This window comes from Mandrillus leucophaeus, unplaced genomic scaffold, assembly GCF_000951045.1.
Source record: "Mandrillus leucophaeus isolate KB7577 unplaced genomic scaffold, Mleu.le_1.0 Scaffold430, whole genome shotgun sequence".
Classification (NCBI taxonomy): domain Eukaryota; kingdom Metazoa; phylum Chordata; class Mammalia; order Primates; family Cercopithecidae; genus Mandrillus; species Mandrillus leucophaeus.
The window spans coordinates 462,247-488,246 of record NW_012104588.1 but is presented as its reverse complement, the minus strand read 5'-3'; the positions used below and the strand labels follow the sequence as shown (position 1 = coordinate 488,246).

At 41.7% G+C, this 26,000-nt stretch overlaps 1 protein-coding gene across 1 annotated transcript; it reads left to right on the top strand.

The window, feature by feature from the left end:
• Positions 1–211: 211 nt before the first annotated feature.
• Positions 212–14,819, top strand: ZNF622 (zinc finger protein 622). The gene is made up of 6 exons (XM_011993600.1): positions 212–1,128; positions 3,025–3,285; positions 3,493–3,655; positions 8,092–8,204; positions 13,183–13,326; positions 14,554–14,819. Exons 1-6 carry the CDS (start codon positions 507–509, stop codon positions 14,679–14,681), a joined length of 1,431 nt encoding a protein of 476 aa, XP_011848990.1. The 5' UTR covers positions 212–506; the 3' UTR covers positions 14,682–14,819.
• Positions 14,820–26,000: the final 11,181 nt, after the last annotated feature.

Here is a 26,000-nt window from a genome sequence, read left to right as displayed (position 1 = left end):
CGGCTCCGCGGGTGCAGCGCGCGGTCCTCAGAGAAACCCCGACCCTGGCGTCGCTGACCCGACCATTCATTAATCGGGGGCTTCCGAGGGCCCGGAAGCAGCCTCGGGCGCTCCACTCCCCCATTCTCGCGTAGCCGTCTCTTTGACCGCGTCACACTGAGCGGCGCAACCACCAGAGAAGGTAACTGGGAGGGCGCGACCTCCTTCAAGCAACACCCACCTCGGGCTGACTGAGGGGACCCAGGTCCGGTTCAGTCACTGCGTTCCCTAGGCTTCCCGGGTCTCACAGCGGCGGGGGCGTGGCCACAGCCTGAGAGGCGGGTTTCCTGTCCAGTCGTAAATAACTTCTGACGTGTGCCGGAAGTTTCCTCAGTGACAATCAGGAAGTCGGCGTGCCGAGAGGCTCGTCCAGGCCGCTGAGGCGGGTTAAGGTCTGAGGGTCGTGTGGAGCCAGGGCGCTGGTCACCAGGTGTTTGGCGTGGTCGGCTCTTAGTTCTCACCTGGCAATGGCGACGTACACCTGCATAACTTGCCGGGTGGCGTTCCGCGACGCGGACATGCAGCGGGCCCACTATAAGACGGACTGGCACCGCTACAACCTGCGGCGTAAGGTGGCCAGCATGGCCCCAGTGACCGCCGAGGGCTTCCAGGAGCGAGTGCGGGCGCAGCGGGCCGTAGCGGAGGAGGAGAGCAAGGGCTCGGCCACCTACTGTACTGTTTGCAGTAAGAAGTTTGCATCTTTCAACGCCTACGACAACCACCTCAAGTCCCGGCGGCACGTTGAGCTGGAGAAGAAGGCCGTGCAGGCCGTGAATCGGAAAGTGGAGATGATGAATGAAAAGAACATGGAGAAAGGACTGGGCTTGGACAGTGTGAACAAGGATGCCATGAACGCCGCCATCCAGCAGGCCATCAAGGCCCAGCCGTCCTTGTCTCCCAAGAAGGCGCCCCCAGCGCCTGCAGAGGAGGCCAGGAGTGCCGTAGCCGTGGGGACTGGTGGCCGTGGGACCCACGACCGAGACCCGAGCGAGAAACCACCCCGGCTCCAGTGGTTTGAACAGCAGGCGAAGAAGTTGGCAAAGCAGCAGGAGGAGGGCAGTGAGGAGGAAGAGGACCTGGATGGAGACGGTGATGGCCCTGTCTGGGCGGGGAGGGTAAAGAGGAACTTGGCCCCCCTTTAGTTTTCAGATTTATACTCGAGATGGGTGTGTGTGTTTGTGTGTTTGAGAGCTTTTAAGTAAAAATGATGAGGGAAGGTGGTTTAGATGCTTTCTGAAGTGCCTTATCTGGCCAGCAGGTTCGGCTGTTTAGTTCACTCAATACATTCTCGAAGGCCTAAAACCTTGTCTGGAAAAAGAAGAAGTGCCTAATGCATATTTGGAGAATGAATTGATGCCTTCTCTGTTTTGGATGAGGAAACTTTTTTTTTTTTTTTAAACGGAGTCTCGCTCTGCCGCCCAGGCTGGAGTGCAGTGGCCGGATCTCGGCTCACTGCAAGCTCCGCCTCCCGGGTTTACGCCATTCTCCTGCCTCAGCCTCCCGAGTAGCTGGGACTACAGGCGCCCGCCACCTCGCCCGGCTAGCTTTTTTGTATTTTTTAGTAGAGACGGAGTTTCACCGTGTTAGCCAGGATGGTCTCGATCTCCTGACCTCGTGATCCACCCGTATCGGTCTCCCAAAGTGCTGGGATTACAGGCTTGAGCCACCGCGCCCGGCCTGCATGAGGAAACTTTTAACATGCGCACAGGAGGACATCGTCATACCAGCCGCCGTGTTATTTGCTGTTCTAGTGGGTTTCCAGTTATGATGGTTTTGCACTTACTTTAGTTGAGTAAAACAGAATGAGGGGATCAAAATCAACTCAGCCAGAAATGTGGAGCTGGAGCCAGCAGCCTCACCTCTTTGACTTTCTGAGTTATTTATTCCTTCTTTCCCTCATCCCACATCCTATTAACAGTGCTGGTGTAGGTGTTCATGTCTTTGTCTGTTCGCTCTGCTATAACGAAGTACCAGAGACTGGGTAATTTATGAATAACATAAATGTATTTTCCCATAGTTCTGCAAATTGGGAAGTCCAAAATCAAGGTGCTGGCAGAGTCAGTGTCTGGTGAGGGCCTGTTCTATAGATGAAGTTTTCTCATGGTATCATGTGGAAGAAGCAGAAGGCAAAGACGGGCTAGTTCCCTGGCACTAATCCATTCATTCGGGATTAGTGCTCGCCTCACTTAATCACCTCCTAAAGGCCCCACCTCTTAGTGCCATTTCATTGATGATTAAGTTTCAACATTTGAATTTTGGGAGGGAAACATGCATTCAAACCATGGCCGTTCATAGAGCACCCCACCAGCACATACACACACCCCACAGTACTTTTGTGAAATAGTAGATAGAGGCATTGTTTTAGCAGTTTATAAAAATATGCAGCCAGAGCTCACGCCTGTAATCCCAGCATTTTGGGAGGCCGAGGCAGACGGATCACGAGGCCAGGAGATCAAGCTATGGTGAAACCCCATGTCTACTAAAAATACAAAAAATTAGCTGGGCGTGGTGGCGGGCGCCTGTAGTGCCAGCTACTCCGGAGGCTGAGGCAGGAGAATGGCGTGAACCCGGGAGGCGGAGCTTGCAGTGAGCCAAGATGGCGCCACTGCACTCCAGCCTGGGTGACAGAGCGAGACTCCGTCTCACACACACACACACACGCACACACACACAAATGTATATATATATATTCACCCAGATAGGAGACTCCCTAACTATGTTCAGCACTGGGCTAGGTGCTCTAAGGCATAGGAAGGAAACAAACAAAAGACTCCTATTTCCTGGAAAAGAAAGACTAAGGAATTTCACAGGCATTCAGATGAGTCTGGTAAACAAATAGCTAAAATTGAGATCTTGAAAGAGGAGTTGTCCTTGGGAGTTGGGGGTATGGCTGTTTCTCCAAATATAGGACTGTATCACCGCATGTGATATCTTTGCTTGCTATTACTTTTCTTAAACTTACTATTTCAAAATTCTGGCTTGCAGATTGGGAAGATATTGATTCTGACGAAGAATTGGAATGTGAGGATACTGAAGCAATGGAGGATGGGGTGGAGCAGGATGCAGAGGAGGAAGTGGCTGAGGAAGGCCCACCCCTTGGTGCCATCCCTATTAGGGACTGCTTATTTTGTTCCCATCATTCCAGCTCGCTCATGAAGAATGTGGCTCATATGACCAAAGTCCACAGTTTCTTTATTCCTGATATAGAATATCTTTCAGATATTAAGGGACTGATTAAATACTTGGGTAAGTACAATAGTTTTTCTTTTAATGAGGAAATAATCACATTATTGGGGGACTGGTCTCAAGGGAACATTAGTTTTGCGGTTTTCATCAATCTTTGATATAATTGCTCACTTATTTTGTGAGTGATTTTTGAGTTGTGACAAATAGTGAGATTTAATTGGTTGCAAAAAGCTTTTTTCATATTTTTTCCTTAAATTATTTTTCTAGGAGAGAAAGTTGGTGTTGGAAAGATTTGCTTGTGGTGCAATGAGAAAGGGAAGTCCTTCTACTCCACAGAAGCTGTACAGGCGCATATGAATGACAAAAGCCACTGTAAGCTCTTCACAGATGGCGATGCTGCTTTGGAATTTGCAGACTTCTATGATTTTAGGTAAGCATAATTTGTAACATGAAGTGAAGTGAAGTCATATTTGCTTTGCATTGATATTGTGTGTGCCAGTGCTGGATATGTGTTTGGCACTGTGCAATGTATCCTTAATAACACTTATAACACCTCTGTATTAAGCAGTTCTTTCTTTTAGTTGAGAAACTCAGTTTCACAGAGTTTAACACATCTAGTAAAGAGAAGACCTTAGACCCAAACTGAAGTTTGACTTGTTTTTCTTTTTGTTCTGGTTAAATCATCAACAGTTCAGTTTTGCCCCTTGAACAGAGGTACAGAAATTAGGTTTCACATATTGGGTTCTTGGAGAGTCCTTGATCACCAGCTGTCCCCTGAAGGAGTTGAGACAGTTGCTAAACCAGTCCCAAACCAGGCATCTGATGGTGAGATTATCCCATTGGTGGTTCACTCCTAACTAGAATCTGGTTTTTTTTTTTCTGAGAAAGATTTTTGCTGTCACCCAGGCTGCAGGACAGTGGCACGATCACGGTCTACTGCAGCCTCAGCTGCCCTGGGCTCAGGTGATCCTCCCACCACAGCCTCCCCAGCAGCTAGTGTGCACCACTATGCCCTGCTAATTTTTGTATTTTTTTGTAGAGATGGGGTTTCGCCGTGTTACCCAGGTTGGTCTTGAACTCCTGGGCCCAAGTGATCTACCTGCCGTAGCCTGGGATTACACGTGTGAGATACCATGCCTGGCCCTAACTAGAATCTTGAATAATTTGTATGTCATTTAGCAAATGTATGTTAAGTACTTGTGAACAACTAGTTGTCAAAATTCCTGTGAGCTAGCACAGGAGATAAGCAGATGTGTATAATTACCATGCCAGGTGTGCATAGTCCAAGTGATACAATGTTCAGAAAAGTCTCAGTCTTTTAAGTCTTGCTTTTGCATTTTCTTCCTGATTTCCCATTTTGCAGTTGGAGACTTGCAGTTGGTGGACATGACTGGGAGGAGGGAGAGGGGAGGATTAGAGGCTGTGGCAGTAGAGAAGACAATGAATTCTGCTGGTGGTGGGAAGCATCCTCTTTCAGTATTTATCCCTCTCAAGTTTCCTTTTAGACACCAATGTTTATAACCTTTTGACTGATGTTGTCATCAGAGTGGTCAAAGCAAATACCATGGATAGAGTCAAGCAGCTGCCATCAGCAGTAGGCTTGGAATGCCCAGCACTCAGTCTGTCATCCTGTGGTTATATTCAGGATCCTACCCAGTCTCACAGATTTCAGTATCTTCTGCAGGCCCGTGACCCCCACATTTATATCTCTAGTATAGCCTTCCCCTTAGCTATAGACTGAAGATATCCAGCCACCTCCTTGATATTTCTACTTGTGTCTAAAAGGGATCGTTAACCTGTCCAAAATCAACTCCTGCTATGCATCCTAATCTGCTCCCTGTAAGTAAATGGCATCTCTGTCCTTCTAGTTACTTAAGCCAAATGCCAGGTAGTCTTCCTTTATTCTTCTGTTTTCTTTCATGTTTACTTTAGAATCTATCACCAAATCCTGCTTTAACTACTTTTGCACTATCTGTCTTCAGAGGCTGACTGCTTCTCACTACTTCTACTGCTCCTACCCAGGTCCAGGGCACCATCCTCTTTTGCCTGACTTCCTACAGTAGCCTCCTGTTTACATTCTTACTACCCGCCATGTTCTATTCTCAAAACTGTAACTAAGGGGATCCTTTTAAAACACTAAGTGAGGTCAAACTCTGCTCAGATTCTTTCAAAGACTACCTATCTTACTCAAAGTAAAAGCCAAAGTATAATGTCCTGCAAGGCCCTGCACATGATCTGGAGCCTCTGTGGGTCTGTTGTGTTGTATTAGTTGCTCTCTGGATTCCTAACTCTTTCTCTAATGCATCAAGTGTGTTTCTCAGGACCTTTGCATTGGCTGCTGTATTTGTTTATAGTATTCGCTCAGATATTCACTTGACTTGTCCCTCACTTCTTGCAGGCATTGACATAAATTTCACCTTCTCAATGTGGCCTTTTTTGACCACCTTCCGTAAAATAACACCTACCCAATCCTTTTGATCCTGTTTTATTTTTCCTTATATTCCCTACTGCCATTGTGTGTATTGTATATTATTTGTTTATTGTCTCCTCCTTCTAGACTCTAAGCTTCAAGCCCTAGCCTTTTGTTGTTGTTACTGTTGTTCTTTACTGGGTGTTGCTTAACCATTAGTTTGAATTAAAATATGTAACTGATGCAACTGGTTCTCCCTTAGTCCAAATGATGTATTTTTCATTCCATTTACAGTTTTATTCTGTTGGTGCCTAGAAATGAGAAATTATGTGAGCCTTTCTTCCTAAAAATGAATATTAAATGATTTGTTTTCCTTAAAAAAATAAAAGTTAGCCAAGTGTGGTGGCATGAGCCTGTAGTCCCAGCTGCTCGGGAGGCTGAGGTAAGAGGATCACCAGAAGCCAGGAGTTTCAGGCCAGCCTCGGTGACATAGTGAGACCCTGTCTCTGGGGGGAGAAAAAAAAGGTGATAATGCTTAGTAAAGAAAACTTGGAAAATAGAAAGCTTTTACATACAAAGCTGGTGTTTATGGAGTGCTTACCTGCCAGACACTGTTCTAATAAGCATTTTATGTGGATTCACTCAGCTAAAAAATGACAAATTACCTATAATTTCACTCCCCTTCACAAGGTAACTTGTTTACTTATTTTGGACCTGAAACTTTTTATTGAAGAATAAACTTACAGAAAAGTACATATATGTATACAACTGGCCCTCTGTAGTCATAGGTTCTCCATCTGTGCATCCAAACTACAGTGTTCAAAAAAAATTTTGTCCATACTAACATCCACAGACTTATTTTTCTTGTTATTATTCCCTAAACAGTACTGTGTAACAACTATTTACATAGCATTTACCATGTTTTAGGTATTATAAGTAATATAGAGATGATTTAAAGCATGTAATGATTTAGGTTATATGCAAATGTTATACCATTTTATATCAGCGACTCGAACATCTGCAAATTTTAGTATCCTAGGGAGGTCCTGGAACCAATCCCCCATGGATACCAAGGGATGACCGTACTTGTGATGTCATGACTCAGTTTAGTGAAATTTTAAATATAACTAGTACCTAGATCAACAAACAGCATGTTAATAATCCCCTGACATTTGCCTTGTGTGTCCTTCCAGAAACTACCCCTCCTTTCTCCAGGGGTAACTACTATTCTGACTTATAGCTGCATAGATTGATTTTGCCTGTTTTTGTACTTTATATGTAAATGGAATCACAAAGAATGTACTCTTGGGTCTGACTTCTTTTGCTTAACTTTCTGTTTGGGAGACCCATCCATACTATTTTATATAGTTGGAGAGAGTTCTTATTGTTACAGAGTGTTCTGTTCAGTGCTCCACAACATCTAGTCTAAGGCTAATACACATTTGAGTGGTTTCTAGTTTGGGGCTATTACAAGCAGTGCTGCCACATCATTCTAGTGTGTCTTTGGCAAACGTTTATAGGTTATCTTTTGTTCGTATATGTAGGAGTTGGGCCAGAGGATATACATATGTTCAATTTTAGAAAATACTGTCAAATTGTTTTCCAAAGTGGTTTTCTATACTTCCACTTGTAGTGAGGGAGAGTTTTTCATTTTAGCAACTTTGGTGGGTGTGTAGTGGCTTTAATTTGCATCTCCCTGATGATGATTAGTGCAATCAAGAGCCTTTTTATGTATTCATTGGCCATTTGGATATCTTTTTGTGAGGTATCTGATCAAGTATTTGCCTATTTTCTTATTAGGTTGTGTGGTTTACTGTTAATAATTTAATGTACACTCTTCCTATTATTTTTCATGTGTATCTATGAATAGCATTTGTCAACATTTTTAGGAATATGGAGATTCTTCTGGACCTGCACTGTCCAATATAGTAATTACTAGGTATACCCATATAGCTATTTAAATAAATGGAAAGTTTAATTAAAAATTTAAACATTCAGTTCTTCAGTCAGACTACCTGCATTTCAAAGTTCAGTGCTGAAAAGCTCATGTGACTGCAGTTACTGTATCAGACACAAAGACATATTGATAGAACATTTTCTGTCGTCACAGAGTTCTGTTGGACAGCACTGTGCTATAAGTTGTTTTTATAATGGTTAAATTGAGTATAGCTGCATGTCCAGCTGTACGTTCTCCTTCTTTTCTTCTCTGTTAGGCAGCCTTTCTAGGGAAAAACAAATAGAATTCTGTTATAGGTCATTTGCTCACTTCTACTACAGACAAAATGCTAATGAGTTGTTTTCTCCCAAAACCTTTTAGCTGGTAGTTCCTACAGCTGCTTCCTGCCCTCTCCCTTTTAGGTAGCTTAGGAAGTTTGCCACATTTGCAAATAAAGTTTATGTCTTTTAGTTCCATTTGTGGTATCAGTCTATTTATTAGTGCAACTTCTTTGTTACAGGAGTAGCTACCCAGATCACAAGGAAGGGAAGGACCCCAGTGAGGCTGAAGAGTTGCCCTCAGAAAAGAACTTGGAATATGATGATGAAACCATGGAATTGATTCTGCCTTCTGGTAAGTGCATTTGTCAAAAATAAACAGCTTAATGCCAGTGGGACTGAGGGAGAAGCATATCTCCATCAATTACCTTCCATACTGAGGGAAATAGACCATAAAGCTTAAGGTATATGTTTGGGTTTTCACGTACAGTGTAAACCCTGAAGGTTGCTGCTCAGCTCTAAGTTGGCTGTTTTGTTTAAATTTGATCAGTGTTTTTGTTCATTTCTGGGTTATGACTCAGAATGTTTGAGCAGGCATTTCTTTTCTTTTCTTTTTTTTTTTTTTTTTTTTAGATGTAGACTTTTCCTATTCTGTCTTTATCTATTTTTTTTGGTCCTGTCTAGGTTTCTCTTGTTAATTGTAACTGTTATTCTTTGAACTGATTCCTGTTTCCTTTTGTTGCTCAGACTTCCAAATGATTGGTGTGGGTGTATCTGACTCACGGTGGAAATTTATCCACCATGAGGTGTGAAAAGAAGAATAACCATGAATGTGAGAAGCATACATGGTTGTTTATTGTGTAGGAAGAAAGAATCGTGATTAACTGATAAGAATAGGAGAAGCTACAGAAGACATGTTTCAGAAATGAAAGGGGATGGAAAGGTAGAGATGATAATAAGATCTTAATATCTGGTATTTACTGAGCAGTTAGCACATTCAGGCAGATGTATTTGTCTTTATAGGCCAACATTGAGTTAGATTCCAGCATCTTCATTTTGCATATGAAGCTTAGAGAGGCTGAGTAACTTACCAGGATCACATACCTAATCAGTAAAGCCTTTTTCCAATATCCGTATACTACTTCGGGAGATTTGCAGTAATGGTGCAGGCAGGAACAACATACCCTGCTGGTGGAGAGGTCTGCAATGAAGCAGCCTTGTCTTACGCCTTTCCACACAGAATGTCACTGCTTAGGTACAGATGGCTATCTTTAGCTCAGAATGATAACCTTGTAAGGCCAAGAGCAGCTTTAGAGTGTGGCAGTAGGAGGAAAGGTCAGGCAGAACCTATTTTGAAGATGACAGTTCTTCCTACCGTGATAAGAAGGTTATAATGCAATATATTATCATGGCCTATCTAATACACAATGGTAAAACGTAAATCCCAGAGAACCTTTTCTAGTCTTTCTCTGGTGACAGTACCCATAGAGAACATCAGAAATATGTTTAATAATTTATTTTCCAGAACTATATGTTTACCTTGTTGTCTCCTTAGCTTCTGCTTCTTAAACGGTAGAATCAGATAACCATAGACCTTAAATAAATTGAATAAGACAATCCTAGTACAACAGTGTCTACCATGTAGTAGGATCATCGTAGTGTTTGCTTTATTTAGCATCTACTTTAGCACAATATATTACAAAACTTAGCATAACATGAGCATATCTATTTAAGAAATCTAGGATGTTTCAGAGAAGTTTTCATCTAGACTTTAAATTTTTGAAACTTATAAAAAATAAAGAATCCTCAGCTTTGTCCTGGGTGATTGAGTTTTTTAAGGTATCTAAAAAGATACTCATTTTGACTGCCAAAGCCAAGCCCATTTTTGGCTTTGGCTAGCCTTAGAAAGATATTGGAGAGGTCTTCCTCTCCCATATCCAGATGGCTTAGTAACTCCTAAATGTCTTTTCAGTATTTTTTTGTATTCATTTGTCTGTGTCACCATTCCTCCTGTCTGGTCATCTCTTATCTGGTTTCCACATGACCACCAAAACATTCTTTCTAAAACACCAGTAGATTTTCTTTACCCTCTGTAGTTCCTCCCCTGGGAGCCATTGCCTTTAGGGTAACTTTGAATTTCTCTCTACTGGTCCCTCAGGTGTGTAGTGCTATTCCTCTATCCACCCACATAGAGTTTTCTTCCTCTGGGCATTTGCATGTGTGGAACCTCTGTTATTCCTACTTTTCTTGTAAGATTCAACTTATCTAGATTCAACCGTCTGGGAAGGCTTCCTGAACTCATCTCCTGTCCATTTACTGGGTAACAAGAGTCTCTCCCCTGCTGCTGGGACACTAAATCTAGTTGCTCAGATTGGACTTCAATAAAATCAAGCAGGCTATCTCAAAGCCAATGACAAAAAGTAGCCACTAGAGGGCACTGTGAGCATTTATTTTGAAGATTGTGGTCTTGAAGGTTTTTTTTGGGTTTCCTTCGTTGCTCTTCAGCTCTTATGGAGTAAGTTGGTATGAAAGGCCCATTCAATTGGATGGCAGAAATTGTAAGGCTGTTTGTTAAGAAGGAGTGAACATTAGCCTGGTGTGATGGTGTGTGCCTATAGTCTCAGCTAAGGCAGGAGGATCACTTGAGCCCAGGAAGTCAAGAGTCAAGGCTGCAGTGAGTCATGATCATGCTACTGCACTCCAGCCTGGGTGATAGAACAATACCCTGTCTCCAAAAAACAGAAAAAAGAAAAAAAGGAGTGGACAGTCCGTAAGTCGTTACTGCTGTGTCAAAAGCTAGATGGACAGGTTGCGTGCTTCACCATGACTTAGACATAACCAATCCCTTATTTATTGGGCAGTCACACTGTGTTCTGGAAAATATTTTTCCTTGATGAGGGCCTTCAAGTGTAGCTGTCCTTAGCTCATCATACTTAGTGCTAATATCAGGTGGTTACTGTCATTGGCATAGGGCAGGGGTAGCTCTGAATGCTGTTTTCAGTTCCTTCTTACCAACTGTTGGAAACCTTGGCATTGAGTAATGAAGCCATTTCAAGGACGCTTTAAAAGGCCAACCTTCTGTAGGATGTATTTCCACATGTTGCTTAAGAATATAAATATATTAAATTCTTATGTATTAATGACCAACATTATCACCTTGCAAACCTGGAGTGTCCAGACCTAACATTATAAATAGAACATCACAGCAAACAATGCTGGAATTTCCTGTAGACCCTCCATTTAAGCTTGCGGTTTTATCTGTCAACTACATCTCACTGATTTCTTGTGGTCTAAGAGCTTTGTTAACTGTTACGCTGTCAAAACTTTCAGGTTTAGGGAAAATGTTTTTATCCACACTGGTATCCAAAGACCATGTCTTTGAATCAAAAGGTTCTTTTTGTCATCTCTTGAGTATGATAACAAAACAAGCAACTGAAAGTAACTACTTTTGCATATCTGTGTAGCAAACAAATTATTTTCCAGTTGTTTTGGCAGGTATAGGGACTTAAAACAACCAAAGTAATTTTCTTATGCAAATTAAAAGTCTGGATCCTAAAAGCAAATACAGACTTCCACAATATTTATAGTATCTGGTTCATGGTCGTTTTACACAAAAGATTCTGAAAGCAATGGCTTTACATAAGTAAATACAAACCTTTCCTGGAAACTGTACACAGGGTTCTACCTAGCCAAATATCCTTTATTCATTTTCAGTGGAAATGGCTTTTATCGTGCCTTATGTATATGCTGTTGTTAAATATCTGCATGGTTGTGTCTGTCTGGGAAGATATTTGATTGCTTTTGTCCTAATTAATATTCTTGTGAAAGGATAGCGTGTATTTAGTAAGCTTTTAGGTAATGCTGATGACACTGGCCTAGGGACCACCTTTGGAGAGGCACTGCTATAAAGGAGCCTGGAATTAGTCATCTCTAAACCCAGCCCCCTTCAGGTCATCTCCCCTGAACTTATGACACAGGGGTTGGGACATTTTCCCTGAAAAGGGCCAGAGGTGATCGTTAAGGCTTTGTGTACCATTCTGTCTCTGCAGTAGCTTCCCACCTCTGCTGTTGTAGCAAGCACCAAAGCAGCGAGAGACGATACCTACACAGTTGAGCATGGCTGTGTGGCAGTAGAACAAACTAAAACAGGTGATTGGCAAGATTGGGTTCTCTGGCTGTAGTTTGCCACCCCTAGATTAATATATCAGATGTGCCTCACCCTTAAATAGGAACCTTGAATTGTTCTTCCAGTAGATACCTTTACTTACCTCAGGTTTTTATTATTCTAGCTACAGAATTTCCAACTGGTGGCCAATACCTTTGTCCCATAGTTTTTTTATTTGAAATATGCAGAGTCTGTTTTCTTTTTTCTCACTCTGTTACAAGTTAGTGGGCCTATGAGATAATGAGATATACAATCATATGTTGTAATGACATGAGCATACTTTGAAAATTAAATTTAGAAATTCGTTTCTGAAAGCATGATTGACTCACATAGTTTTACCAGATCCTACTAAATAAGCAAAAGCTATAGACAGCATTCAGCTTAATCATCTTTTAAAATTCAAATTGACCAGGTGATTTCCATCATTTAGGAAGCAATAGGTCAGGGTTACTCAGCCTTGGCACCATTGACATTTTGGACTAGATAATTTTTTGTTATGGGGGCTGTCCTGTGCATTTAAAGATGTTTAATAGCATCTCTGGCCTCTACCCTCTAGGTACCAGTAGTAACCTCTAGCTGTAACAACCAAAAATGTCTTCAATCAGTGCCAAATGTCCCTTGCTGGGTAAAATCTCCATTGGAGAATCACTGCAACAGAGAATTTAAGCAAAGGAAAGGTGGATTGATTTCTATTTTAGATCCTGACTGTGGCCTGTAGACCCAAACATCAGAACTGCTCTCTGTGCTTAATCTTCCCATATATATGTATAATTTTTATTTATTTATATATATAAAATGCTAAAAATCTCTTATCTCCTAGGGCCCTATTATCTGTATTAGTAGGGGTTTCTATGTGTATTTTTGGGGATTGTATGCAAGTAAGTACACAATGCTAAGTTTTTCACTTAACAGTGACTTGCCATTCTCTTTTTAAAAAATCTATTGTTTGGTTTTCTTTTTCTTGCATGCTTTCTTTCTTTCACTTTTTCATTTTTATTTTACATGCTGCTTCATCTTTCTTTAGTAGGTAGAACAACTGTTTCTTCTGGTACATCGATTTTCCATCTAGATATACTAAAAGATCTGATTTGGAAAGCCCTTGCTTTATAGCTCTACCTTGAAAAAGCTATCCAACTCATTGTTTCAGTATTGCTCTTTGGAAAAACAGGTGCCAGAGTGGGTCATCGCTCCTTGATGAGATACTACAAACAGCGATTTGGCTTGTCCAGAGCTGTGGCAGTTGCCAAAAATCGGAAGGCCGTGGGCCGAGTACTTCAGCAGTACAGAGCCCTGGGATGGACTGGCAGCACAGGTACATTGATCTTTACAACTGCAGACCAGTCTAAGAACTTGTATTTCTAGCAGGGGTCTGGGGAAAGTTGTTCCCATTTATGTTGTCCTTGTGGATCCTCTCTGGGGGAAATTTAACCTCTTGGCTCCAGGGACTTCCATTACCACTTGATATGTTTAAGGCAATAAGCCCAAAGTGCTATGACTTAGAAATTTCATATTCCTGGCACAGCAATTTTATATACCATTAACTTTTTCAGAAGATAATAGTTACAAAAAGAATTATTTAGTAATCACCAAAGGTTGAAATTATCCTGGAGGTTACGCAGAGGAATCAGACAGTATCCTAGTGGTTAATAGCTTGAGCTGTGGAGTCAAACGTGACTTATGTGATATACTTAGAGGTTCTTATATGATAAGCATGAGTAGTTTAATTAATATAAGCTTCTGTTTCCTCATTTATAAAACAGAGATGATAGTAATAAGACCTACCTCTTAGAGTTGAGTGGGTTGAATGTCATGCATGTGTGATATAGTGCATGCTCATCGTCAAGGTTAGCCGTCAGTCCCCTTTTTTGTATTTTTCCCATAGAATATTTAGCAAAAGTTAGAAGAGTAAAGCATGCCACTGCAATTGCTGAGCTTTGAAACCTCAACAATATAATACTCTTTACATCTATTCTGATGTGTCTGCTGGATGAAGCTGGTTATATCCTTAGATCTTCAGGGAAAGCATCTATCCAACTAGGGGACTATGGAGAAAAGAGGAGGGCTGCTTTCTGATGGCCTGGGAAGCTCTAGGCGACTAAAATCCATTTGAAATGCCACTGTGTTTATATGTAGTTTCCTTCATTGTGGCTACTTGTGAGCTGTGTGGCCGCTTGAATCTGGCAGAGACTTGACTTCATCTTACTCTTATCAGGAAGTATTGTCTGACTCAATTAATAGCTTCTGCCTTTCTGATTAATGGGGCTTCACCTTTTGGGCTTATAGATGCTTCCAGATAATGAAAACTGAAGATGCTAATCCCAGAGAAATGTATATATACAAAAGTTCTGGTATGCAATTCTGGGGTCCACAGAGACCCTTGAGGCCCATGGTTTAGAGACCCCAAGTTAGCAACTCTGTTTTAAATACAAGAACCCAGTTACCCCAAACTAACCTTTTGAATTCTCTGCCAAGGTTGGATTTTTCTCTGATCACAAATAACAGACCTTTGCCTAATTTCTTAACCGCCTTCCAATCATAGGAGCGGCTCTTATGCGAGAGCGAGACATGCAGTATGTCCAAAGGATGAAATCAAAATGGATGCTGAAGACAGGAATGAAGAACAATGCCACCAAGCAGATGCACTTTCGGGTCCAAGTGAGGTTCTGAGAGTCTGCTGGGATTGAGCGATCATCTCCTGCCCAAGTTTCCTCCTTGCCCTGAGGACCAGTGAAAGCCAGATCATAGGAGAGACCCTTTTGCTGCTACTTCATTGGTTCTGACCTAATAATAAAAGTTAGAATCATATGAGTTTTCAGATGTCATTTTTGAATAGTGTTGAAAGGTTATGTTTTCACAAGGTAAGTCCTGTGTCTACTGGACCCTGGAACTTGCACTGCTGCCTGACAGTTGCTTCATCGCCTCAACTTTAAATGATTTATGGTTTTCAGAGTAATGTGAGGAATCAGGAATGACTTGTGTGCCCCAAACTTACTAACTTTCCAAGGAACTCACCATGTCATGGCACTGGGACCTATGTAAGGGGGCTTGAAGGCTTATGTAGGGGCAAAGTTGAATGTCGCTTATGGAATGTATCGTGGCACAGGAGGTAGTGAATATCTCTGGGCACTTGCATTAAATCCAGGCTAAGTTAAAAAGCACATCCATAGCTTGCCGTAAAGGTTTTCTATTTCTAAATGGGAATGCACAGAGTGACTGCTATGTACTCTGATGCCGTTTCCAGTGGTGCAGTTACTCTAGGACGAAAGTAAAGGTAAAATGCTTAGGTATCATTTTAGAAAGGCTACCTCAGGGTCAAATCTCGGGAGAAATTCTCAGTTTAGGTGGCTTAGAGGAAGGCACTAATATATTGAAAACGAAGCTAAACATGAAGTTCAAATCCATTTGAGTTATCTTTGTGACCTTGGAAAAGTGACTTGGCTTTTTAAATCTATAAAATGGAGGTTTTATTATCTCACAGGTTGTTGGGGTTAAAGAAATCTGCTAAAGGACCAGACAGTCATTGAGTCCCTGGCACAGAGTTAGTGTTTAAAGTTCTCTTTTACAGAGTGAACACGCCACACTGAGTAAGGCATGGTGAGATTTAGTCAGTGCAGTATTCTGAGTAGTGGGTTCGAGCATGCCAGGAGAATGTGGTTGCCCTCACGGTGTATTAACCGGACCTCATTTACTAGACATAGGTCTTTTTCTTTAAACTTTGGATGCAGAGTTGAATTAATTATATCCCATTAGTGTCCAGGTTCCCTATTATCCAATAATGAGGGCTCCTTGGTATTAATTTTGCTCCTTCATCCTGTTTTCTACCATTCTCCCCACACAAGGACTCAATCTGTTGTGTTTGACACATCTTTAAATCTATAGCCTGAGAAAATTGTGTAGTGCTTTGCATGTGGTATGTTTTTAATTTATGCTTAACTGAATGTACATGATATTGTGCTATAGTTCTTCTCAGTTTCATTTTTCATTCAACATTTTTTTACTCCACATCTAGCAACATCTAGTTCATTGCTTCTGACTGCTGCCTTGTATTCTATAGTGTGTGTCTACCACACTGTCCTTACCACTTTCTCTAGAGCTGACACCTTGATTGCCTCCAACTCCATATCATCATACCAGCCAGCACTGTTAATGCATACCTCACGTATATATATGAATGTATATAAATGTATACATTTATGTCACCTTTTAATTTGTCATCTCCTTTACCTGGTGGGGGCATGGGAGGCAAAGAGAACAGCATGTTTACTGACTTATAAAATACTAATACTATCTCTATTTAAATAAATATTTCATTTTTGAGACAAGGTCTTGCTCTGTTGCCCAGGCTGGATGCAGTGGAACGATCACTGCTTACTGCAGCCTCGACCCCACAGGCTAAAGTGATCTTCCCGCCTCAGCCTCCCCAGTAGCTAGGACTACAGGTCTGTGCCACCATGCCTGGCTAATTTTTTTTTTTCTTCAAGGAGAGAGTCTCACTATGTTGCCCAGGCTGCTCTTGAACTCCTGGACTAAAGCAATTGTCATGCCTCAGCCTCCCAAAGTGCTGGGATTATAGGTGTGAACCACCTGGCCTCTTCATTTATTTAATCAGCTACTTCTTCCAGGCTTCAGAAGACACCTTAGTTCTGATTTTGGGTTTGTGGAACAATGCATTATCTCACTTCTGTCCACACTGTAATTTTGTAAAATTCAATTTATTTGCTTTCCTGCAGTAGAGTTCTATTTGCGGGATGGAGGATGGAGGGGGGCACAGCAAACAAAAAGAGATTTAAACCTTATCTCCTGATAGTTAAGTGAACGAGACAAGAAACATGACAAATGGACTTGTTATTTTAGGGGAGCCTCTTGGTGGTGCAAGAAAGTGTGATGTCTTTGATATTTTATTTGCTTGTCGTCCCTTTGGGGTGTGTTTATCTTTCTTTCTCTAGGTGCACCCTGTTCCCCACTCGGTTTTCTGTATTGGGATTTTTTGGATTTGCTGGTCCATTCACACATAGTCATTTACTATCAGTTCTCCCTGTTTTGGTGTTTTCACAGCTACATGTCCCTTTTCTGGTATCTTATGCCTATCACATTGGAGAAATGAACACATGCGTGTGGGCAGAACCTGCCAAACAAAGATCGAAGCGTAAAGCCTAGGGAATGCTTCTATTCTTACATTTCTCTCCCCTCACTGTGGTATTGACATAGTGCTTTTGTTCCTCCAATTTTAAAAAAATCTTTGTGTGTGCACAGGAGGTGTATGTTTATGGGGTACTTGAGATGTTCTGATACAGGCGTGACATCATTATTTCTTCAAATTTTTATTCTCCACATTTCCTTTTGATGAAAAGAATCGAATCTGTATTGACATACACCGGGCGTCCTGCCACAGCACCTATTGTCCTTGAAACAGTTATCTAAACTTAGAGTGGGTGCCAGAGTCGTCATGTTAAATGTTCTTCCGCTGGCGCGGTGTCTCACGCCTGTAATCCCAGCACTTTGGGAGGCCGAGGCGGGCGGATCACGAGGTCAGGAGATCGAGACCATCCTGGCTAACACGGTGAAACCCCGTATCCACTAAAAATACAGAAAAGTAGCCGGGCGTGGTGGCAGGCGCCTGTAGTCCCAGCTACTCGGGAGGCTGAGGCAGGAGAATGGCGTGAACCCGGGAGGCGGAGCTTGCAGTGAGCCGAGATCGCGCCACTGCACTCCAGCCCGGGCGACAGAGCGAGACTCCGTCTCAAAAACAAAAACAAAAAAGGTTCTTCGTGAGTGCCAAGCCAGCGCTGGCTGCTGCAGCTGGCCGCCAGCAACTTGTGTGGAGCCTTTCCTCCTGGGAGGCATTGCAGGACCTGATGCTGCCGGCAAGTGTTTGTCAGTCTTTAGCTTGAGACATCAAGACTGGGATCAAAAGTGAGAGAACGTAAAATGAGAGAATATAATCTTGTCCCTTTCCACGCATGTTATAGAAACCCCTAGCTGCTTTGCTGGCCGTCTACAGACTGGACAGTGTCGATTTAATCTTTCTGCTTTGTGTAGTAGGCATTTGTGTTTTACTGAGTATAAAGTACCGTTTTATGATTCTCTACTGTGGGGTATAGATAGTATTCCTATTTTACAGATGAGGAAATAGACTCAGAGTAGTTCAGTAACTATTTTAAGGAGACAAAAAAGGAAGCCAGAGATGACGATTTCTTGTTCTGCATTTTTTTTTTTTTTTTTTTTAGACAGAGTCTCACTCTGTCACCCAGGCTGGAGTGCAGGGGCACAATCTCGGCTCACTGCAACCTCCACCTTCTGGGTTCAAGCGATTCTCATACCCCAGCCTCCTGATTAGCTGGGACTACAGGCGTGTGCCACCACGCCCGGCTAATTTTTGTGTTTTTAGTAGAGACAGGGTTTAGCCGTGTTGGCCAGGCTGGTCTTAAACTCCTGACCTCAAGTGATCTGCCCACCTCGGCCTCCCAAAGTGTCCTGCATTCTTAATATTGCAGCATACCTATGCAGTGTCCTCAGCGTCATCCCAGCCTAAGGAGCACACTTAGGTGGAAGGTGGGGCTATAAAAATGTACTCAAGTCCATTAGATTTACAGCAGCTGTGCAAAAATCTCATTTTAAATCCAAAAATACATACAATCTTACATTTACATTAATATATGAAAGAAAATATCACCTTTTCTTCCCTAGAAGGTGATCAAATTTTGCCCCAATTTTGGTTATTTGTGGAGTCTTCATTGTTAAGCTGTTTTCCTCCACCTTGATTATCATTTCCAAACTCTATTAAGATCTCATTGAACGTTATTAATTTGGAATTCACAATAATTCATATGTGGGAGTTCAGGTAAGAGCTGTGTTACCAACTTTCAATGTGCAGTCATTTTTGCAAGAGAATTGCTGGCAGTCCTAGAGAAATTTGTAAGAGCGTTGAAGAATACATGTCATTTAATTCAGATTCTTTTGCAATTGGCATATAAGTTATTTATGACACTGAAATTGATGGAGATTAAGAAGATTTGATTAGCTTGTTAATGCTGCAAACAGTTAAAATTTTAGAATACTTATTTATTTATTGTTTGTGACGCACACTTGTTCTCCTAATCTGTTCTCTCCTCCCGCATGTGGCTTATCAGGCAGCAACTATGTTTCCCAGCCCCACCTCCAGCAAGGCATGGTCATGTGACTAAGTTTGGACCAGTGGTTGTGCACAGAGGCAATGGATGGAACTTGACTACAGATCCTCACAACTCTGAGATAAGCGGCTTTTCTACTTGCTGCCTGTTTTTCCTCTCCTGAGCTGGAAGTGAGGTGCACCAGCGTTACCCATGCAGATAAGGACTATACCTCAGGGAAAATGGCAGAGCAATAGTATGGAAGGACATTAGGGAGCAGAGGTGCTCTGCCAACCGGAACTGGCTGGACTGTTAGTGAAGTAAATTGAAGCCATTGTGTTGTGATGTTTTAGTTACAGTAACCTAGCTTATAATCTGATAAAGAGTAAAAATTCATGATAATGCTAATATGATCTGGCATAATTCAAATTTAGCTGGAATTGGCAATTGCTGTCTCTTATCTTCCCTTTGCCCCTGTTCTCAATCTGAAGTGGGCTAAATTTTTTGTTTTGTTTTGTTTTAGATGGAGTCTTAGTCTGTTGCCTAGGCTGGAGTACAGTGGCACAATCTTGGCTCATTGCAACCTCTGCCTCCTGGGTTGAAGTGATTATCCTGCCTCAGCCTCCCAAGTAGCTGGGATTGCAGGCGCACACCACCATGCCCAGCTAATTTTTGTATTTTTAGTGGAAACAGGGTTTCACCATGTTGGCCAGGCTGGTCTCGAACTCCTGATCTCAGGTGATCCTGCTTCAGAGTGCTGGGATTACAGGCATGAGCCACCATGCTTGGATAGAAGTGAGCCAAATTCTTATACAGGGTTGGGTTTGGGGACAGTTAGGAAGTGCTTCCTTCATGATCATTCAGGACTTTCTCAGGTCAATATTTTCAATATTGTCCATTTTATTAATTTCTTTTGGAGACTATACAGACAGAAAAATAATATTTTTCCTTCACCTCATATGGCAACTTCACAACATGCCAGCTAATTCTTTGACATTCCTTCCCTGGAGAAGTGGAGTCTATCTCGCCTTGATACTGGGCTGGTCTTTATTACTTGTTCATATCCAATTAAATGCAGCAGAAATACAGTTCAGCTCCCAGTTGGCTTCCTTGGACTCTCGGCCAGTGTAAGAAATCTGATGACGCCAGGGAGTCATGCTATGTGGGATCCCAGGCCACATGGAGAGATCACATGTAGGCTGTCTGTTTGATGTCCCAGCTAAAGTCTCAGTCAACATCTAGCACCAGTTGCCAGCATCTGAGTGCACCATCTTGCATGTCCAGCCCAGTTGAGCCTTCAGATGACTGCTGCCCCTACCAACGTCTCACAGCAATCCTGGAACAGACCCGAGCAAGAACTATCTAGGTGAGGCCTTCCAAAATTCTTGACCCATAGAGTCCATTAGCATAATGAAATAGTTTTACAACACTAAGTTTGCGCAGCAATAGCACCTGGAACACCTCACTGTTACACCATCACGTACGTTACACGGTTGAATCTTGGATTCCACTTAAACACCTTGTGGTGGAGCTTTCCTGTCAATGTTGTTTTAAGGGCAAGGACTTTACATACATTATCATACCTTATTTAATCATCACAGCCCACCTAAGAAGTAGATACAATTATTATTTCCGCTTTACAGCTCAGGAATACTGGGCATAACAGCCCAAGGTCACACTGCTCTTAATTACTGTGCTTTCTATTGTCAGTGCCGGAACATGAGAGGCTTCAGGAGTCAGAATTTTAGACTTTCATGACATATTTGAACTGACCTTGGTCATTTCCCTCCTATCGTGGTTACACAGCAGAATCTGGGCATAAAGAAACTCAGCCATGGTATGCATTAGTAATTGACAGAGTAAGGTAGAAACATATTTCTCTAAGTGTGTGTGCTGGCCACTGTGCTACTCTGCAAAGTCAAACCGTTTGCAACTCCTTAAAAAATTCTTTGGTATAAACTGTTATTTACTGAGTAAGCATGATGCATTTCTTTAGAGGAAAAGAATGAATCTATATTTAGCATATACCTAAACCTATATTAAAAGCATTAAAACTATATTCAAGAATACATTTATTTAAGAATCTGTGCTTCTTAAAAAAACCTACATTTTAAATTTCGTTGAATAGGACTTCTAAGTTGTGAATTGAAAGCATTCTGTTTTATTATTAATCACCACATTTGGTATTCCAATCTCATATACCATTCTCACTTGGGGTAACGTGTCTCAGACATGTTGCCCTACCCTAGTTTACTCATTTTCTAAACAGCATCTGCCAATGTGGAAAATGAGACTACTTATAAAGGTGAGAGATTTTAGCTTTTCTAAAAAGATTTTTGTAACGCTTAGTGCCAGAGAATGAGAATATTAAATTGACAGTAAATAGAGTAAATGGAAACTATTTTAACATTTATGCTTGAAACGTGACTCCAGTTTCAAGACTTTTTTTTTCTTTTTCTAATTCAAGTAAATGAAACCTATTTGGATAATTCAGTAATTTATTCTTTTTATTCATCTTGAATGTTGGGGGGATTTTCCCTAGAAATAAACACAAATATATAGAGTATGTAACAATTCAGTAACATAAAATCTGAAACAAAGAACTTATTAAGTGATGGATATTGTATGTGATTTACACATGCAAACTCATTAAGTCCTCACTACAACTTCTAGGAGGTAAATAATATATTATCCCCATTTTGTAAGTGGGGAAACTAAGGCATAAAGAAACTTCCATAGTTACTAAGTAGCAAAATTGGGGTATGAATCCAGGTAGTTAGGATTCTAGGTCTGCACTCAACACTGCACTAGCAGTTCTTACATTTTTGGGTCTCAGATCCCTTTCACACTCTTTAAAATACTGAGGACTGTGATGAGCTTCGTTTTTGTTGGTTGCATTTATTGATATATATGGTATTAGAAATTAAGATAGAGAAAATTAGAAAAGGTTTAACTCATTTAAAAGTAATAAAACCATTGCATGTTAACCTTAATATATTTGTATAAAAAACAACGATATTTCCTTAAAAAGAAACTATAGTGAGATGAGTGGGTTTTTGTTTTTTTAAACATTTTTGCAAATTTCTTTAATATCCAGCTTAACAGAAAACAACCGGATTTTCATATCTGCTTCTGCATTCAATTTATTGTATAATACATGTCATGCCAACCCTGGAAACTTCACTGTCCTCTGATAGGAACACAAAGGCGAAACGGGCAAATAACATATAATTATTAGTATAAAAATTGCTTCGGCTTTGCAAAGCCCCTGAAAGGGTCTTAGGGACATCCAGGCATCCTGGGATCATACTTTGAGAACGATGGCACTACACTTTACTGCCTCTGAGTACACAGGGAATATGTCTTGGTTGAATTTTAAGTGTTCCTTAAGAAACAGTGTTTCTTCGAGTAAATTCCAGCCTGCTGTGGTAGAAGGAGCAGAGGCTGAGTAGCTAGAGACAGGGGTGCAACCCTAGTTCTGTGCGTGGGAGCTCTTGACCTTCACTAAGTTCTCTCCATCTCAGGTTCCTTATCTTTAAAATGAGGCTCATTACCAATCCCTTCCAGGGTCATCACAGGCTTTCCAAAAATTATGTGATAAGGTGCCTAACAGGTGCTGACACAAGAGGATGTCTGACCAAGTGTAGCTTTTATTTCAGATAGACTAACGACGGCCAGGGAGGAAGGAGAGGGACCACGACCAGCAAAAACGGAAGGAGAAAAGAGCTACGAAGGACGGATCCACAAACTCTCAGCTGGAAGCCTTTCAAGCCAGGTGTTTAGAGACTCAGATGTTTGGACTTTTAGGAATTTATTGGGGTGCATATACTGTAGATAATGTCAGACCTCCTTAAGACTTGGAGGACCATCTGATAATCAAACACATTTATACTTCTAGAGAGGGATATATTTCACTCATACCAAGACCTAGAAATAGCCTTCTGTCTGGCCAGGTTTTGATGCCAAAAGATTTACAAAAAATATTTCAGTGTTCAGAACTCTGGGATTTGGGACTGTAGATGAGGGATTGTGGACCTTATTGAGCTTCTGTGCCAGCACCAAGCTAGGGATTGTGCCCACGCCCTTTCCTTTCATCCTTTCAACTCCATGAGCAAGAAGCAGACATCTAAGGATCTGGAGAGATCTTTGCCACAAGTGTTTGCCTTGCAATCAACTTTAGAGGACCCCAGGGTTGGAGCAGTGGCCTCTGGCTTTCTGATTATGGCTGTTGCCTGCAATTTAAAGTCCTAATGTTCATTTTGTTTGAAGAGGGATGGAGGAGGAGTTAGACATGTGGACTGTGTGTGTGTGTGTGTGTGTGTGTGTGTTTCAAGATGAACCCAATAGCATCAACAAATATCTGAATGAGGTTACAGAAAGTTTATATTAAACTTGTTGAAAATCCACCTAGTCATGAACCTAATTTCCTGAAGAATAAATGTAAGGTGAGATGATATATTTTGGATACCAATAATAGAAATTGAACAACTGGAAACATTTCAAAATCTGCCTAAAAGAGCCCCAACTGATTGTTTTCATGTTTATAATCACAGAGAAACAAGCCCTAAAGTTGCCTGAAGATAAGTCCTGGCTATGAATTAATGTTGAACAACATGAAGAGATTACAGGTACTTGGAAACAAACTTCTGAGGAACTCATCAGAATTTCGAATTATGCAAGTATTACGAGAATACTTGAGAATTTCAAAATCATTTCAACTATCAATTTCTGTGGGATTTTATAATAATTTGCAGCTTCAATGACAAAATAATTTAAAATGATGTTTTCTAAATCTACTTACACAATTATTCTGACTTTATAGGAAATAAATTACATTTATTTGGACATCTATACATGTTACACACATTAATAGGTATTTTGTGGATTTCAACTTAGATACTTACATATTTCAAAATTGTAACCTCTTTAAGTTTGTCACTGTCACAAACTTGGCTTCATGGTACTTCAAATGTCCTCTTCCCAGCCAAAAAGCAGAAAATGTTGTTTGTTAAAAGGCAGGGAAGTAGAAAAATAACTTTTTATAATACCTGTATCCAGTTAAGTAGATATGACTGCTCTAGTGAGTTGAGACGACTTAATTTTTCTCCTTTCCCCTCCCCTCCTCTCCCCTTCCCTTCTTCCTTCCTTCTTTTCCTTCTTCCTTCCTTCCTTTATTCTTTCCTTCCTCTTTCTTGTTATTTTACCCTCCAAAAGTGGGTTTTAAAGTTTCTATATACAATAAATCACTGCTACTTTATTGCCTTTGTCATCTAGAATTCCTTCAGGAACCGCAATTACAATTGCAACAATTAGTTGAACCCAGGGCTTTTCCCAGGATTCCTGGAAACTAGGGTGTGACAGTAAAGCTGGGCTCATGGACGCCTATCTGACGCGCTTACTGTGGACATGAACTCACTGCACGTGATGGTAGTGGATGTGGTGGTGTGCAGCCCCCACCTCCCCTCCAGGACTCAGGCACTCATTCGCCCAGCTGCCAGGAGTGCTGACTTTTGTTTTCTCACAGATGAGTCTGTCTTTGGGAATCCCTCCCTTAGCAGAAGAGAGCTGCCCTGCCCAAGGCCCTACCCCTTCTGCCATTGGGGTTTTGGGGGGCAGCACGCATCCTGTGGCTGGCTGGACCCTTGCCTTGTCTAGACGACTCTGACAGCAATCCATGGGAATTGCTGAAGGCCTTTATTGCAACCGAGTCATAATTCAATTTCTCCCTCTATGGAATCCTTTTTCTCTTACTTCCTTATAGGTATTGATCCTAAAAGCACACCCCAGTAAGAGTCCTGCATGTAAATCTCCACCTCAGACCCTGTTTCTCAGGTAAGCATACTTAAAACCACTGGTGCTAGGAATGGTCCGAGGAAGGAGACTCTAAAATGGAATGTGGAGCTGGGTCACCAGCTGACTGGCCACCAGGGAGGACACCCTCACTAGGGGTGGGTGGGTGGATTACCTACAGCCCCTGGCAGGCTGTAACTTTGCAATTGCTGCAACCTTCACTGTGGTGTACCTGCTGGAAGGCAATGCATTGGTAGGTCTAGTATCTGAGGTGTCTAGGGGTTCAGGGGAAGTGGTGATTATAAGTACAATGGAATTGGATGGTTGTTTCTGAGTGCTATAAAATGAATTAGAGAAAGGGGATGAAAGGATACAATGATTAATCACCAATTTAAGGCTAAGTGTGAAAGCCGGAGGGTCTATGGCAGTTTATAAAGAGATTCTCATCTCCGGCAGCCAGAAGTAGAAAAAAGCCAGGATCAAGCCTAGAACTTAATTATAAGGCCAGGAGGGCTCCAGAGAAGGTTAAATTTTTCACCCCCAGCAAGTGTGCTATATCAAGGTCAGGACCCTGACTGGGAACGAGTGAGATGCCGAGACTTGGAATAAGGATATATGTGTTTCTGCACCAAAAATCTCGAATCCTCAGATTCCCCTGAACCCTCTGGGCTCACTGCTCCCTATTAAAAGCTAGTGCTACCGTTGCTTGAAGACAGTGCAGGAGGTTTTTCTTGCAAGATGCAAGAAACATTTCTTGCAGCATGTTCTTAACTCAGGGTTGATCCTAACTCCATTCCTGGACACTAGGCCAGTAAACAGAATGGGGCTCAGCAACTGCATTCTCCTGGCCAAATCCAGCCTGCAGTCTATTTTGGTAAATAAAGTTTTGGTGGAATACAACCATATCCATTCAATGACACATTGCCTATGGCTGCCTTCCTGCTACAATGGGAGAATTGAGTAGTCATGACAAAGTCCATATGGCCCACAAAACCTATAATGTTTATGATCGGGTTCTTTACAGGTAAAGTTTGCTGACCCCTGAACTAGAGTCAAGTACAATGAAACTTGACAGGAGAAGTGCTGA

Bases quoted from the DNA above. Each gene is read 5' to 3' on its own strand.
- ZNF622 (XM_011993600.1), top strand. From the start codon at position 507: ATGGCGACGTACACCTGCATAACTTGCCGGGTGGCGTTCCGCGACGCG. The intron at 3,286-3,492 runs GTAAGTACAATA...TTATTTTTCTAG, and splicing joins GGGACTGATTAAATACTTGG to GAGAGAAAGTTGGTGTTGGA. The intron at 8,205-13,182 runs GTAAGTGCATTT...TTGGAAAAACAG, and splicing joins GGAATTGATTCTGCCTTCTG to GTGCCAGAGTGGGTCATCGC.